Consider the following 16,104-nt stretch of genomic DNA (forward strand, 5'->3'; position numbering starts at 1 on the left):
CATGGTGAACAAGACAGAGGAAGGATATGGGGCGACAAGAAGCCAGTGGACCATGCATTGTTTTTCTGGTTCCCTCAAAAAACAGCAGAGCCAGTGATGGTGTCCCATTTGGGGAAACCATTTTTGTATCTGTGAAGAAGCATGTAATGCACACACCAGTCATCTCACCTTTTTGCTGATTGCCTGTCCCCACACCTAAAACCACGCTCTCTTTGTCCCCTAAATATCACAAGCACCTGGCCTCCAGGAAGGTAGTTATGAGACCGTCTCCTGGCTTGGCTGCATTGTGAATGAACTTCCTCCCCTGCAACCCTTAGTATGTCAGCATTTGGTTTCTTGCACCTCTGTTGCGGTAAAAACTTAACATTCATAACATGGAATTGCCCACAATTGGAGTGCTCATATCAGGGAAATTGATAAGACCATCAAAATTAGGGTGGGTATATTTTTTAATACATGTCTAGATATAAAGTAATGGAAACTGTTAACGATGAGGACTATACTTGGTGAACAATATTGTGAGCACAAATATTTATTCCATCCAACAAAGTCACGAAGAAAAGTTCCAACATGTTTCTCTCAATTACTAATAAAAGACTCACATTTTATCATAGATACACACCTGGCAAATGAATATAAGAATGAATCATTCGGGAACTGCAATCAGCATAGTGAGATACAGCTACATTTTATTTTTGGCTTCACTGGGTCTTCACTGCTGCACAGTCTTTCTCTAGTTTGAGAGAGGAAGGGCCACTCTTGAGCTGTAAGAGCTTCTCACGTTGCAGAGGACGCGCTCCAGGTGCGTGGGCTTCAATAATTGCAGCAAACATGCTCAGTAGTTGCATCACGTGGGCCCTAGAGCATGCGAGCCTCAGTAGCAGTGGTGCACTGGATTTAGTTGCCCCACATGAACAATCTTCCCAGGTGAGGGATCAAACTCATGCTCCCTACACTGGAGAGCCGACTCAGCCACCAGACCACCAGGGAGTCTGCCTCTACACTCTAATGAAAGTGAAAGTGAGGTCCCTCAGTCGTGTCCGACTCTTTGCAACCTCATGGACTGTAGCCCACCAGGCTTCTCTGTCCATGGGATTTTCCAGGCACGAATACTGGAGTGGGTTGCCATTTCCTTCTCCAGGGGATCTTCCCAACCCAGGGATCGAACCCAGGTCTCCCGCATTGTGGGCAGACACTTTACCATCTGAGCCACCAGGGAAGCCCTTTTTGATGAGGTAATACTCAAAATACTGGCCATGTCATCCAACTACTAGTGAAGAATACAAGAAAACTGGAATGTTCCAATATCGATGGGATGGCAATAGGGTATAATCATTGACTTTTGAGTATGAAACCACATGGTGATATAATTCTATGTGTATCTTCATATTAAGTTTATCTGTAATAACCAAAATCCCACCCTTTTAAAGATTAATGGAGGGACTTCCCTGGTGTCCAGTAGCTAAGACTCCACACTTCCCGTGTAGGGAACCCAAGATCAATCCCTGGTCAGGGAACTAGACTCCCCGTGATACATCTAAGAGGTCCCATGGCGCAATTAAATATACTGTGTGCCTCATTTAACACCAGGCACAACAAAATACAAAAAAAAAAAAAAAAGACAGGTAAACAATCAATGGGTGGTATATCAAAATAGTGTATTTTTCAGAAAAAAAGAATTACTTGTAACAGCAAATCACTCTCCAAGAAATTATGCATCATGAAAAAAGAGAGAATTGCTTAGAAGAAAGCAGTTGTCAAGCAGGGTGACTTGAAGATAGAAACATCGGTCATAAGCATGACATGACTCAATGCCAAAGAAAGTAAACCTCTGTCAACAGCTATCAGAACCCAGAGTGCCTGTGCAAGGTCAAAGCTGCTTAGTTCCTTTCCTAGGCAGGTGATAGGATCTAAGAGCATGACACCACTCAAGTGCTCCGGTTACATGTGCTTTCCTTCAGGGGACAGGAGAGCAGAAAGGTCTACCTACCCTGATCACACTGAGGGGACTGACGCCCATAAGAGGATCTTTCACTTGGCAGAAGAAACTCACAATGACCAGAAGTCTGGCAAGGCCGCTGCACCGGTTAGGAAGTAGATCTGAGCTTCTTAGAAGCTTCCAATAAACCAGGACCCATAGGCCTTCTCTGTACCAGGGCTGTGCAGATGGATGGCATTCAACTTCCAGGTGATGATTCCCTTACAGAGCCTGTTCAGTAAGATGTATTAAGAACACAGCTCATTTGCTGGTCTCTTCCTCTAGTTTGAAGGCCTTTCTCAGCAATGAACTTCGTGGTGACAGATGAGGTTAGACCTTCAGCAGAAACTTTCCTACATGCTCTGTACTCTTGGGTCTACCTGGGCCATGATGGTTCTGGTGCTTGGAGTAGACTTTTGACAAAAAAAAAAAACAAACACAAGTATCCACAGTACTGCACTTGTGAGGTCTTTCTGTGGTGTGAAATTTTCTTTTCAGGTGCTTTGGCTTAAGACTTCTGCACATTCAGTGCATTTAAGTAGCTTTTCTCCAGTGTAAATTCAAGTGCTTAATGAGACTAGTTCTATCCCTAAAGCATTTTCCACATTCACTACACATATAAGGTCTTTCTTCAGTGTGGACTCTCTGGTGTTTAGTAAGAACAGACTTTTGACTAAAATATCTCCCACATTCACTGCACTGAAAAGTCTTTGCTCCACTGTGAATTCTCTGGTGGCCTTGAAGGTGGGCCTTTTGCCTAAAAGACTTCCCACATTCACTACACTCATAAGGCCTTTCCCCACTGTGAATTCTTCTATGCATAAAAAGGCTGGAGAAGTACCTAAAGGCTTTCCCACATTCACTGCACTCATAAGGCCACTCTCCAGTGTGGACTCTCTGGTGTTGATCAAGCATGCGTTTACAGGTGTAGGTTCTCCCACATTCTCCACATTCATAAGGCCTCTCTCTGGTGTGCACTCTCCCGTGCTGATCAAGCTTGGTTTTAGTACTGAATGTTTTCCCACATTCACTGCACTCATATGGTCTGGCTCCAGTGTGAATTCTCTGGTGCACAACAAGCTGGGAGTGTTGCCTAAAGAACTTTCCACATTCTCTACACTCATAAGGCCTTTCCCCTGTGTGAATTCTTCTATGTATAGCAAGGCTGGAGCTGCATCTAAAGACTTTCCCACATTCACTGCATTCATAAGGCTTCTCTCCGGTGTGGACTCTATGGTGCTGAGCAAGCCTGGACTTCCGGTAGAAGAGTTTCCCACATTCATTGCACTTGAAACGCTTTTCTCCATTGTGAAACTCTGCTACAAACTCCATCATTTGTGGTTTAACCTGGTGCTGGACATGGCCAGAGCTACCAGGGAAATCCTTCCTTGCCTCTTGGCACATAAAAGCGTTCTCCAATGCATGGATCGTGCAGTTCTTCATTAAGGCCTTACCCAAATCTCTTCTCATGAGCTTCTCTCCACCATGCTGGTGGGATTTCACATCTGTCCCACACGGTGTCTGGCCAGGGTTTGTTCGCAGGACCTCGGGTCCACACAAACCACCTTCTAAGGCCAGGTTACCCATCTCCCAGGGACAGACCTTCTGGCTGGACAGGTCTGTCTTTTTGGTATTTCTCTGTGGCACTTCTACAGAAACATTCTGCTCAGAAGGTGTCTGTTCATCCTCTGCTGTATGACAACACCCTGAAATTTTAAAAAACACACACACACAAAAAAAAACTGGTAGTGAACTTCATGGAGGAAAACGTAAACAGAGGCAACCCCATCACAAACTTATATCTGACATAGAAAGAATAAACCCAACAGGAAAAACAAACTGTGGGCAGGACAGGAAAGCCCCAATATGCCATACTGGGCCTCTGTAGGTCACGGAACAGTGAAGATTCACCAGGCAAACATAAAAAGATGGGAGGTAGTGCACAGAAGAGCAACAATCAGACAATACACTCCTACAGGAACAGTTTTCGCCAGGGCCTTGGCTGCTGGTGACACATGTGTGCTGTGTGGAAAGCTATGTCCAGGCCCAGGATATTCTGACTGTCACTGAACAGCTAGTGTTCAGGGCAGGACTATTTCAATGATAGATGCAGGCCTCGTGACACATTAACGTAGGTGAAAAATGGAAAGCATGAGCGTGAGGATGCTGAGAAATAATGAGGAGTGGAAGACAAAGGTGTTAGAGATAATCCTGGGTTGGAAGCTAGAGTAGAAATCACAGAAGGAATCTGTCAGGGACTGAGGAGAAACAGAGATGAGATAATCAGCCACTGGTCACGGACTGCAAACAGTGTTCGGGCCAGGGGAGGCTTCAAATCTGGTTTGAACCTAGCCATATTATTTCCTCCCCATGCTGCCAATCACCAGGGCGAGACCCACTTTGAGCCCTTCTTCCTGTCGCTAGAATCATGTCCACTTTGATCCTATATAACAAAGATTCTCCACTCAACTCCAACTGGACAATAACAGGAGACCTAGAAGATGCAAGTGCTAAGAGAAAGAAAGGACAGGTGAGTGGTCAGTACTGGCCCAGGAGTCCAAAATAATAGTACAAAGAATCTTCTATGATGGTTTCACAGGAACAGCCAAGAGTACTTCCTAAACAGGGACCACACTGGATCCTAACAATTCCTGGAATAGTGAGCCCCAGGAAATGTCAGCTGGAAGGGAAAAGACTCTGGAGCACAGAGGTGCAGAGGTCTACAGAATCAACTTAGCAGGCAGTGGTTGAGAGGAATGGAACTCACTGAGCTGATTCAAATCATTTGACCTATAACAGCTTCACTGAGAAAATTTCAGAATAGCTGGCATGGGGGCTACTTGTAAGAATTGAGAGAGAGGTGCCCGCTGTCCAGCTGTTAAGACAAACAGACTTGCCTTTGGAGAAAGGGGAAAGGCAGACATCTGGTCAGAATGCCAGGACAGGGGTGAGGGCCTTACCCAGGGATGCAACCAGCGTGAAGTTCTCTAGCATAACGTCGTGGTACAGGAGTCTCTGGGCCTCACCAATGAGCCTCCATTCCTCTTGTGAAAAGTACACAGCCACGTCCTCAAAGGTCACAGGACCCTGGGATGATGAGGACAAGGTGTGCATAAGCAGTCTCTCTCCCCAGGACCCTGTAAGCACCCTAACCCCAGTCCATACTCTGGGGTCATCATCCTCCACAGGTCCCTGATTCAGAGAGCAGTGCTTCCTTGAACACCAACTCCAACCCCCAGCAACAACACACAGGTCTAAAGACAGATGACTTCTAGGCTGTGGGCCTGGCATGCAGGACCCCTTCCCTCTCCAGCAAGACAACAGCCCGACAGTCCCCAGGGTGATACAATCCAGACACCAGCAACTTGAACCCACCCTTCTCAAGGTCCTACTAACAGGGCCCTGGATCAACTAGTTCAGACACCTTCCCCACATGCATACCACTCAGTGGACTTTCTCAGACATCTAACCCCCAACATCACTACCTGGACCACAAAGTTGGCATATCTCCTATCTCCTCATATACCCTTCTGCACATGGCAACAGAAAATCCTTGTCAATGTAACAGGTTCCCACCATATGCCAACTCTTCACTGGGAGCTCCCCAGCCCTGTTCTGAAGGTTTCCCCACCAGCCCTTGGTCCTGACTTTATCCTCAGTCACAACACACGTATCTAGATACCCCTGGTCCAGTTACACTTCCATCCTGCACATTATGTCTTTTCAACAGTTACAATCTTTGTTCATGTAACATCCATTTAAAATGATGTTAAACTCATCTGACATCCTGTCACAAACTTTCCAAGCTCCACCACGAAAGCCTGGGGAGTCACAGGAAGGGGATATGCGCCAGCCTGCCTTTGCTATCACTTCATCTCCATTTCTGCTTTCCTTCTGCATCAATTTCAAAGCCACTCCCCCAGGGAAACCTGACCTACTATCCGGACTTCCCTGCCCTTCTTGCTGAGGACCACTCCTCTGTCTGTCTTGTGACAGTACCCCCTCTCCTCCTCTGTCCCCAGATGGCATCCCGAAGCCTCCCCAGCACTCTAGATCTGCATGTTCAGCCATCCACTTGTCTCCCACAGGTGGAAGTCACTGGAACATCTGAGGCTCAACAGGGCTGAAACTCAACTCCTAATATTCTTACAGAAAACCACTGACTTTCCCAAATCAATTGATGACACGTCCACTCTTCCAGATGCAAATAAAAAGACTTTGGAGGCATGTGACCCCTCCACATTGGAAAACCTGGTCAGCCTCTACTTAAAAGCCAAATATTCCTCCTACCTTCACACCTACCACTTTGATCCAGCTATAACCAATGCAAATCTGGAAAATCAAGAGAGTCCTTTGATTATCTCCTTGTCTTCCTCTCCCCCAAGTGGTTGTGCACTCTGAAGCCAGAGGGAGCCTCTTAAAACCTAAGTCACATCACTTTTCCTCTTTATTCCAAAAATTCCATTTCCACTATCATTCTCAGAACAGAAACCCATCTTCGCATACTACCAGTCTATCCTAACTCTGGTCTTCTTGAGCTCTGTTCTTATCAGACATTAACAGAGACATACAAATTCTAAAACACATCCATCTCAACTGCATGCTCAAGCATCTGTGTGGACTTTCCCATGAACTTAAGACAACTTTTCACATCTCAGTCCAGTGGCTGCCCAAAATGGGAATCTCTTCAGGTTATCTCTGACCTGGACTTGTAAACCTGGGCTGAAGGTTTCTGAATGGTTTCCAGGCACCAAGTCCAGGAAGAATAGCAGCAAAACACTTCCAGGACCCCTGACACTCACCAGCGAACAGTCCATAAGTGGTTCCGCTGAACGTGGAAAAAGCAGGGCAATGTAACTTTAATTTCCACCAGCTACACAGACAAAACAGATGATTAACGAGTGAACCATTTAACATTTAAGGCAAAGACAAATACTCAAGGGAAAACGAAAGCATGTAAAAGATGAGTTATGGAGTTATGCAATAAAGTCACGCGGATATCTTGAGAAAAGGTTTTCCCAGAGTGGGACAAACAAGTGCAAAGCCTATCAGTCCTGTCTGATGTGCCTGAGTGTATCCACGAGTCTGGTATGACTGGAGCTCAATAATCCAGAAGAAGGCGGTAGCGGGTTGCAGATGAAATGCTGGTGGCAGGCCATATACAACTATTACAGCTCTGCGTGTACATGCTCAGTCACTACACTACTGACTCTTTGTGACCCAGTGGACTGTAGCCCTCCAGGCTCCTCTGTCCATGGGATTCTCCAGGCAAGAATACTGGAGTCAGCTGCCATGCCCTCCTTAGGGACCTTCCCTACTCAGAGATCGAGCCTGCGTCTCCTAGATTGCAGGCAGATTCTTCATTGCTGAGCCACCGGGGAAGCCCCTATTATAGCTGTAAGCCAGGTATTAATATATCAAAATAAAGTATATCTGTTTCTGACACTTCTGTTTGACTGCCTTCTATTTTCTCCTTTGCCAATAAAACATTTTTCACAGATTACTGCAGTTTGACCTAACTTCTGAACAGTTTATGATTCCTTTTCCAATTTTACTTTGGTAATCTTAAAAACTGTTTTTGAAAAAAACTGCTATACACTAAGTTCTGATCTAAAATTATTAGAACATTATATAACAGAATTCAAGACGTTCAAACAGACTAAAACAGAGTTACAAGAAAAAAATGATACCAGAATATTAATCTGTGATAAAGGGGTTGTTGCTAGAATCTAAAAGTGCTTGGCCTCCAACAGCTTGAGATAACTGGACATCACTGATGACTCTTCAAACCCAAAACAGAGAAAAAAACCTATGGAACCTGACCTTTATTCCACCCTCATTATATAAACATGGAAATATCCTCTTCGGTTCTAAACATCTTGATAGGAATTCCAAGCATTATAATATTCTATCATCACAATGATTAATTTAGTCTCCGTGAAAACAACTATTTTAACAAGATACATTAATCATTTTCTCTTTCAATATCATCAGAAGATGATGACTGAGTAGTAAAATAATCACTAAAAAAGCAGAAAACCTTCAAGTGGCTGTATACTGTAAAACTGTTAACTTTATATAATGCATGAGAGTGTATGAAAATACAACTACGGGATCCATCAATAAGTACAATCATCTCATTCAAAGAATTAAGCTAAAATTAATAACGTGGAGCAAAAGATCAAAAAGTCAAAACTTCATTTAAATACACACTAACATGTCCTTTATACACAACAGAACACATGGAAGGTATGGCTAAAATAGCAATAATTATAAACACAGAAAGCGAGAGAGAGAAAAAGCCTTAAATACCAGGATTTAGAGCCATTTTACTCACTCATTATGTAAAATTACAAAAAATGAAAAATTAGCAGATAGCCATGAAAAAAATGGGAAAAGTCACATCATCTTGTGCAAGTGAAGAAAAACATATAATACACATATGATTTCAGCCACAAGAAAGTTTTAAAACTGAGCAAAGGGAAACAACAGTCGTTGAATATTTTCCACACAGCTGGCAAAACTATCATGAAAGTAAAGAAATGCTCACCTGAAACATCAGACAACACCGTAACATTTGGGAGACAGGATAATTGTTTTGGAAGGACCTCCACAGACGGTTTTTGGGTCCTACTTGTATCTGCTTTCTCGACTTGACCAGTTAACGGCTATTAACAACAGCTGCTTTTTCAACTGCAGGTGGAAGAGCTCAGCACTTTTTTTTTTCCCCACGCAGGTTTTTCAAAATTAGAAAAACAGAGGTTTTGGGGAAAACACAGACACACACACAGACACACAGACACACAGACACAGACACACAGACACACGACACTAGTAAGAGAACACAGATAAGAAAAAAATGCCGCAGAATGATGAGTTGGCTGAGGGCGCGGAGAGGGCAGCGTTTACCTGAGGCGGATCTGTCCGCACGGCCGTCCCAGCAGAGCCTGAGAGCGGCGGGGCGCGGCCACGGCGGCGCCTGTCCCGGACCCGTCAGGCCGGATGGCGCCACGCGGAGCCTCAGACCCTCCTCAGAACAGCCGGCACCGCGTCTTTATCGGGGGACCTTTAAGACCCAAGCTTCCCCAGCGGCTACCAGATCCCTCCGGAAGACCCGCCCGGACGCCGTCCTCACAACGGAAGTGCCTCTGTCCTGAACTTTCAGTTGACCCAGTGACCCATACACACCGCGCCTTGCATTCCGGGTAATGTAGTTAACATCGCTCTCGGGCGCTGCAAGGGGCGGTGCTACCTAAGTCAGGGAAAATTCAGCCTCACCCTCTGGGTAACGGTAAGCTGTTCCCTAAGGCTCAGAATACTGGCGGGGTTCACCCTTCTTAAAGGGGACGCACCCAGATTTCCTTGGACCACAATACTTAAAGGGGACACACACAGATTTCTGTAGAATGTAGTCTGTGCTGATCAGAGGGAGGAACCTAGATATTGGGACTTTCCTGGTGGCCCAGTGGTAAAGAATCTGCCTTGCAGTGCAGGGGAAGCTGGGGTTGGATCCTTGGTTCCAGAAGATTCCACACGTGGAGGGGCAACTAAGTCCATGGTCAATGAAGTCCACATGCCACTACTAAGACCTGAGGCAGTCAAAAAAAAAAAAAAAAAAAAAAAGAGAGAGAGAGAGAGAGAGGACCCCAGATGCAATATTTCAGATGTCTCCCAAACCTAAAAAGCAAATGGGCACATGATACCAGGTTGTCACTCAGACATAAAGTGCATCTAATAAACTGTATCTTATTGCTGTACCAATACCTGTAAGCTGAAGCTTCAGATTCATGCTTCAGATTTATGAGTGTCACTGTGTTTGGTCATGGTCAAGGAAGCAGAGAGTAAACACAGCCATAGTAAGCAAGACAGAGGAGGGGTGAGGGGTAACCAGAAGCAAGCAGGCCACGTGCTGTGTCTCTGGTAGCCTCAGAAGAAATGTAAACCAAGTGACAATGTCCAGTCGACACAGATTTCTTACTTCACATTTTGTATTTTTCTAGCAGCTAAGATCTACCTATTTGAAAGTGACTTCCTGCATGCTATTTTCTCCCCAGACAGTGACTGTATAGTCTCAGTCCTAGTTTATTTCCAAAGGGGGCAACTGAAGCCTGAGATAAAGGATTGGATTCCAAGATCCTCTTTCCTGGCTGGGGACAATATAATTTCACCAGCAAGTGCAGTAAAAATGCAAGAAGAGTTGAAAATATTTGTGAAGTGTTATAACTGCTGAAACCAATCATCATTTAATTATTCAGTTAGTGGTCAAAATCACTTTTCACCATGTGAATGTTTAGATCTCAGTGAGGTCCCTAGACACAATGATTTTTGAAAAGTGAGGGAATGAAGCAGAGCTCACCTAGGAAACTCTGCTAACCTGTGATTATAGTTTTGTAACATGTGATCTATTATTAATTTATTTAAAAAATTTCTAAGTACACCTTGAAGGGCTATGAAAACAGAGCAAATAGCTTTGCTAGAATACTTAAAAACAAAGTACCTATAGCATCATACTTACTCCCTCTTTAAAAAACACCAGATATTAATTATCTGTCCCATTACAGGTACTATTTTGGCTGCATGGCACACATCAAGGGCCACAGAGTCAAAGACTAAAGCCTTCATGAGGCTATCATTCAAGTTAAAGGCAATGGACAGTAAAAATTAATGACAACATAGTCAATTACATAATACTTTTATGTACTGAGCATTAACCGAAATTTCAGAAATGAAGACCTAATTGAACTAAACAAGCATTTATTGAGGGCTTGTTAGGACAGCAGCCCAGGAGACAGAGATGTGAGAAGCACTTAAATTGTTTGACCTTGAACTGAAAAATGGAGAAAGCTTATAATGGCAAAAGATAAAGGCCCGAGTTGGTTCCATAAGTTGTTTGCCAAGAATTAAAATTGAAGCTGGCAACAATCAACAGTGCTTCTATTTACTGATGGCTTCACCGAGTCTTCATTGCTATGTGCGGGCTTCCTCCACTTGTGGAAAGTGGGGGCTATTCCAGGTGTGGTATGCAGGCTTCTCACTGCAGCGGCTTCTCTCGCAGAGCATGAGTTCTAGGGCATGGGCTCAGCAGTTGTGGCTCATGTGTTTAGTTGCCCTGAAGCATGTGCAATCTTCCTGGAGCTGGGATCAAACCTGTGTCCCCTTCATTGGTAGCCAGATTCTTAACCACTAGACCACCAAGGAAGTCAAGGGCCCTAGAAAGCAAAGATTGGTTTGGGTCTGAAATGGCTGTACAGTTACAAGGGAGAATGTTGAAACTGCAAAGTTGCAGCTAGCAGATATTTTAAACAGTCTAGTGTGTTACTGAACTGAACCTGTTTGCACTCACCTACTTTCTTCTGATTGGTTGGTAGTAAGTTAACAAGGCAGTGCTTCAGGAATCTTCATCAGCAACCTTCTGGTTCCAGGAAGGCTCAGGCCAATGTGCTTGTGATCAGCACGTAGTCATCATCCTCAACCTAGGTACAGGTTTCTTTCTGCACAACACCACAAGGACACGCCTTAGATTATTGTTTACATCCCTTTGGGAAGCAGTAGACTTCCTCTGATTGCTTTATCACTGACTTATTGTTCAAGATGTTATAACTTTTCTTACTTGACTGCTTTTCCTTTTTTCTGGACTCTTAGAATCTCTTAGGAACTGCTTAACACTGCTCTTTGCAACCAGGGAATGTCTAGGAAACTGGTGCCTTTCTCTACAAACAACAAATGAGGCTGGGTGGGAGCAGTGTCCCTGCTGGTCCAGTGATTAGGTGATTAGGACTCCAAGCTTTCACTGTTGCGGGCGTAGGTTCAATCTCTAGTCAGGGAACTAAGAGCCTATATATTATGTGATGTCAGGAAAAAAAAAAAGACAAATGAAGGACAAAGATGGACTTGGGCTGGTTACCAAGTCGGTTCTCACCAAATGGCTTTCAATACGCATATGGCTACTGGTGACTAGTTGGCACTGTTTTGAGCACTGCTGACGGACATAGATGTACCTGATTCTCAAAAGCAATGCCTCACTTCAAGGACTGTAAGAATATGTACAGACTTCATAACATCTCACATGTAGGTCAAATGTGAAACACTGTGAAGGGAGCAAAGAAACAGCACACGTGTGACCAGTGAGGCCTGTGTAGGTGTCACTAGAGTGGAGCAACAGAAAGAAAAATGGGGAGAAAATGATTTGTGTCCAGTGGTCAAAGCGTCAGTCAATGATAACACAGGACAGGCACTCAGCTCTGTCATCACAACTTTCCTAGCAACCTCTCAACGTCATGTACTTCGAAGCATCTCCTGCCATCTATAATGTCCACACCATCACGCACCCAGGGTCCTTACGGCTCCACTGATATGGCACTTGAAGGAGGGCAGTCCTATGTGAAAGACAGAAAAAGGAGGGGCCACCACGCATAGCAAGAGATCAAACTCAGGGCATCTAGCATTCTAAAGTTCTGAGAACTTAAGAACATGAAATTGACAATGCGGCAGATCCCAATTGGGTACAGGACTCAATAATGTCAACATTTTGGAAAAATTTTTCAAAGGTCATACTTAGAGATTAAAGGCAATTAATCAACAACAAGTAATGTTTATTGCAGCAATGAAATTAAAAGATGCTTACTCCTTGGAAGGAAAGATATGACCAACCTAGACAGCATATTAAAAAGCACAGACATTACTTTGCCAACAAAGGTCTGTCTAGTCAAGGCTATGGTTTTTTCTGTGGTCATGTATGGATGTGAGAGCTGGACTGTGAAGAAATCTGAGTGCTGAAGAATTGATGCTTTTGAACTGTGGTGTTGGAGAAGACTCTTGAGAGTCCCTTGGACTGCAAGGAGATCCAACCAGTCCATCCTAAAGGAGATCAGTCCTGGGTGTTTATTGGAAGGACTGATGTTGAAGCTGAAACTCCAATACTTCGGCCACCTGATGCGAAGAGCTGACTCATTGGGAAAGACCCTGATGCTGGGAAAGATTGAGGGCAGGAGGAGAAGGGGGCGACAGAGGATGAGATGGACATGGGTTTGGGTGGACTCTGGGAGTTGGTGATGGACAGGGAGGCCTGGTGTGCTGCGGTTCACAGGGTCACAAAGAGTCGGACACGACTGAGCAACTGAACTAAATGTTTTGCATCATGACTGCAATTAATATACCTTAAAACAAACACATTTGAAAAAGACTCAGACTCAAAGTGGCAGGCTGATTAATATCCCCAGAGACAAGTGGGTCCTCATCCCTGAACCTCGTTAACTGTTACCTTACACGGTCAGAGACTTTGCCAGTGCCATTAGGGGTTTTGAGATGAGATTGGCCTGAAGCTCATGTTTGCCCGGGGTGTGTACTCACAGGTCTCCTCGTAAAAGACAAGCAGAGGGAGGCGCACTCTGCAGAGGAAAGCGATCTGATGACTGGAGTGCTGCACTGCTGCTCTTTCAAGATGAAGGAAGCGGTCTTGCATCAACACACACAGGGATGCAGCTCTAGAATCTGGAAAAGGCAAGGACGGGGATTCTGACTCCACCCCTGTGAAAGTGACTTAAGACTTCGGACTCCGGAACAGTGAAATAATTAAACAGATGCTGTCTGAAACCGTCATCTTTGAGCTTATTCATTACAAGAGCTGTAGGAAAGGAATACGAGTTAGTAACATAAATTACTGGTTGCTCCTGCCATCCTGAAGCACAGCTTTCCTAGAAAACGTTTCATAAACTGAGATGCCATAAAGCAGTATACCCTTCTTTCTCAAAGTTCTGATTCACCACTTCAGTTTTATGGAAGAACCTCCATTCATACAGTGTAATGGCTTTTTCATAAAAGTGACAAAAATCCTTACCAGGTTTCTTTCGATTTTGTGAAAATAAGTACTAACATAAGTCTTTTGAGACAGGACAAGGCTAGGCGTTCTATGTGAAAATGACCCATAATGTGAGAAGATGAATGAACAATACCCAAGAAATTATCAGTAATGCTGGAAAATTGCAAATTGGTTCACTGGGCATCAAACAGGGCCCTTCCCATTTTTGTTATGTTTGAAAAAATATCTATTCCAGAAAGGATTTTCAGGTTTGTATTTTATAGTTAAAAGGGGAACGATTCTCAAATGGCATGAGAAAACTCTTGGCTTGAGAAGTATAAGCATAGGAAAAACTTTATCAAAGCCTGCACTGCTAGAATGTTTTACATCAATTATCCTTAAGAAAGCCCTTTTAAAACAGAATTATGTTCCGGAATGACCAAGACCACCCTCAGATTCCATAGGACTCACGGAACTCACGGAAGCTCTTTAATTAAGGCCTATGGCTTATTACAGTGAAGGATACAGATAGAAACCAGCCAAGAAAGATGGCACAATAGGACAGAGTCCAAGAGAGATCACGCTGCCAGCTTCCAGTTGCCCCCTGCCACTCCCCTTCAGCCTGACATCGACATGTGGCAATGCGCATCTAGAATTGCTCACAGGGAACCCCATGCAAGCCTAGGTGTTGTCCAGGTTTTCTGAGTGTCTGTCACACAGATAAGGGGCACCCATGTGACTGACCTGTTACTCCCTAGCTTCTCCAAATGTCAAACTGGTACTGAGAGCATAAGCCTCCCAGTATCCCAGTACAGTATTAACAGAAACTGCTCAGCCCAGCACAAGGCCCCAGGTAAACAAAGACACTCTTATTGAGCCAAATATGGCAAGTGCTTAGAGGTTATCTCCCAGGAGTGGGGCAAGTCAGTGCCAGACATTTCTTTGGAATGAAGAGGTTGCACAACTCAGGCCTGTACGTCTTCCTTTACACAGGCCAAGTGAAAATACTCAAAACTCATACCATTCCTATTTTACTGCATTTTAATATTATCTGGCTTCTCAAGGCTAAAGTCGTCTGACAATGGAAATAGAGTACAAAGGTGTGCTACTGCACCTGTCTTCCCACGTCCACGTCGGGTGACCTTGAAACATGCCCCAAGGGTGAACAGAAGCTGACAAACGACAAATTCTTGGGCTTGTAGTACAGAACTACAGAAAAGAAAACAGCATGGTAAAACCCTCCTGCTTGTAAACTGCCTTCACTGATTATGCTTGCTTTAGGGACCTCCCATCCCTTCCTTGAGTTGTATACAAGTTTCCCATGGCCAAGGTGCTATCACAAGAGGTGACACCTTAACAAGCCCTAGAGGTGACACCTCTGACATACGGGTCACTACAGTAAAGGAGTCTCAAGTTCTTGGGCACCTGGAATCAACTCTTTTCTTGAGCAGGCTACAAATGATCAAAACTACCAACCCCTAAAACTGGGCCTGCCCAGGTGTCTGATGGCTAAAATTTTGACATCAGACGGCTAAAATTCCATGCTCAGATCATGCAAAGTGCCTCCATTTATAAACATGCATCTGTGAAGGAGCATGTGATGCACACGCCAGTTAACTCACCTTTTCTCTGACTGCTTGTCCCCACACCGAAGAGCAGGCTGCCTCTTGATCCCCTACGTATCACAAGCACCTCACCTCCAAGAAGGTGGTGGTTCTGAAACTTGTCCGTCTGTGTCCTCATGTGGCTGTCTTGTGAAAGAAAATTCCCCCCAGCAAACCTCGGCATCTCAGCGTTTAGCTTGCTGCACCTCTGGTTCAGTAGCAACCACACACACACAGCATGAAATTGCCCACAGTTGGAGGACTCACGCCAGGAAATTGGCAAACACAACAAGGAAAGGTCAGTTGCCTTTTTTATTGTCTAGGCCTAAAGTAATAGAAGTATGTTAATAATGAGGAGTATACCTGGTGAATAATGGTGTCAGTACAAATATTTTTGCCACGCAGCAAATTCAGTCACTGAAAGAAAGTCAAGTTCCCATATATTTATCATATTCTCAGTCACTAATAAGAAAACAGACATTATCTCAAAGAAGACACACACCTGCCAATAAATACAAAAATGGTCAACATCATTAATCAGTAAGGAAATGAAATCAGATCATAGGGAGATACATCTCCACACTTTTCAAACAGGTATATTTAAAATACTGACCACACCAACCAAGTACTGGTGGGGAATACAGGGGAACTGAATACTATTGAAGGGAATGCAAATAGGTACAGTCATTAATTTTAGAATATGAAGCTGGATGTTCATATAAAGG

At 44.2% G+C, this 16,104-nt stretch overlaps 1 protein-coding gene across 6 annotated transcripts; it reads right to left on the reverse strand.

The window, feature by feature from the left end:
- Positions 1 to 431: 431 nt before the first annotated feature.
- On the reverse strand, positions 432 to 15,830 carry LOC138419357 (zinc finger protein 773-like). Of its 6 annotated transcripts, XR_011248949.1 has the most exons (6): positions 15,743 to 15,830; positions 15,398 to 15,526; positions 14,890 to 14,984; positions 13,328 to 13,601; positions 11,322 to 11,469; positions 10,716 to 11,187 (listed from the first exon to the last, which is right to left on the reverse strand). XR_011248949.1 is itself a non-coding variant. In XM_069552147.1 (5 exons), the coding sequence occupies exons 3-5, from the start codon at positions 6,793 to 6,795 to the stop codon at positions 2,513 to 2,515; spliced, it is 1,314 nt and encodes a 437-aa protein (XP_069408248.1). In that variant the 5' UTR covers positions 6,796 to 6,851; positions 8,529 to 8,693; positions 8,888 to 9,085; the 3' UTR covers positions 432 to 2,512. The 6 variants fall into 6 exon arrangements, 5 of the variants coding, with proteins under 5 accessions (XP_069408248.1, XP_069408249.1, XP_069408247.1 ...); XM_069552147.1 differs by lacking the exons at positions 10,716 to 11,187; positions 11,322 to 11,469; positions 13,328 to 13,601; ... (1 more) ...; positions 15,398 to 15,526; positions 15,743 to 15,830 and adding exons at positions 432 to 3,684; positions 4,939 to 5,065; positions 6,781 to 6,851; positions 8,529 to 8,693; positions 8,888 to 9,085; XM_069552148.1 differs by lacking the exons at positions 10,716 to 11,187; positions 13,328 to 13,601; positions 14,890 to 14,984; positions 15,398 to 15,526; positions 15,743 to 15,830 and adding exons at positions 432 to 3,684; positions 4,939 to 5,065; positions 6,781 to 6,851 and having other exon boundaries at positions 11,322 to 11,342.
- Between the last annotated feature and the right edge of the window lie 274 nt (positions 15,831 to 16,104).

Source organism: Ovis canadensis, chromosome 14, assembly GCF_042477335.2.
Source record: "Ovis canadensis isolate MfBH-ARS-UI-01 breed Bighorn chromosome 14, ARS-UI_OviCan_v2, whole genome shotgun sequence".
NCBI lineage: Eukaryota > Metazoa > Chordata > Mammalia > Artiodactyla > Bovidae > Ovis > Ovis canadensis.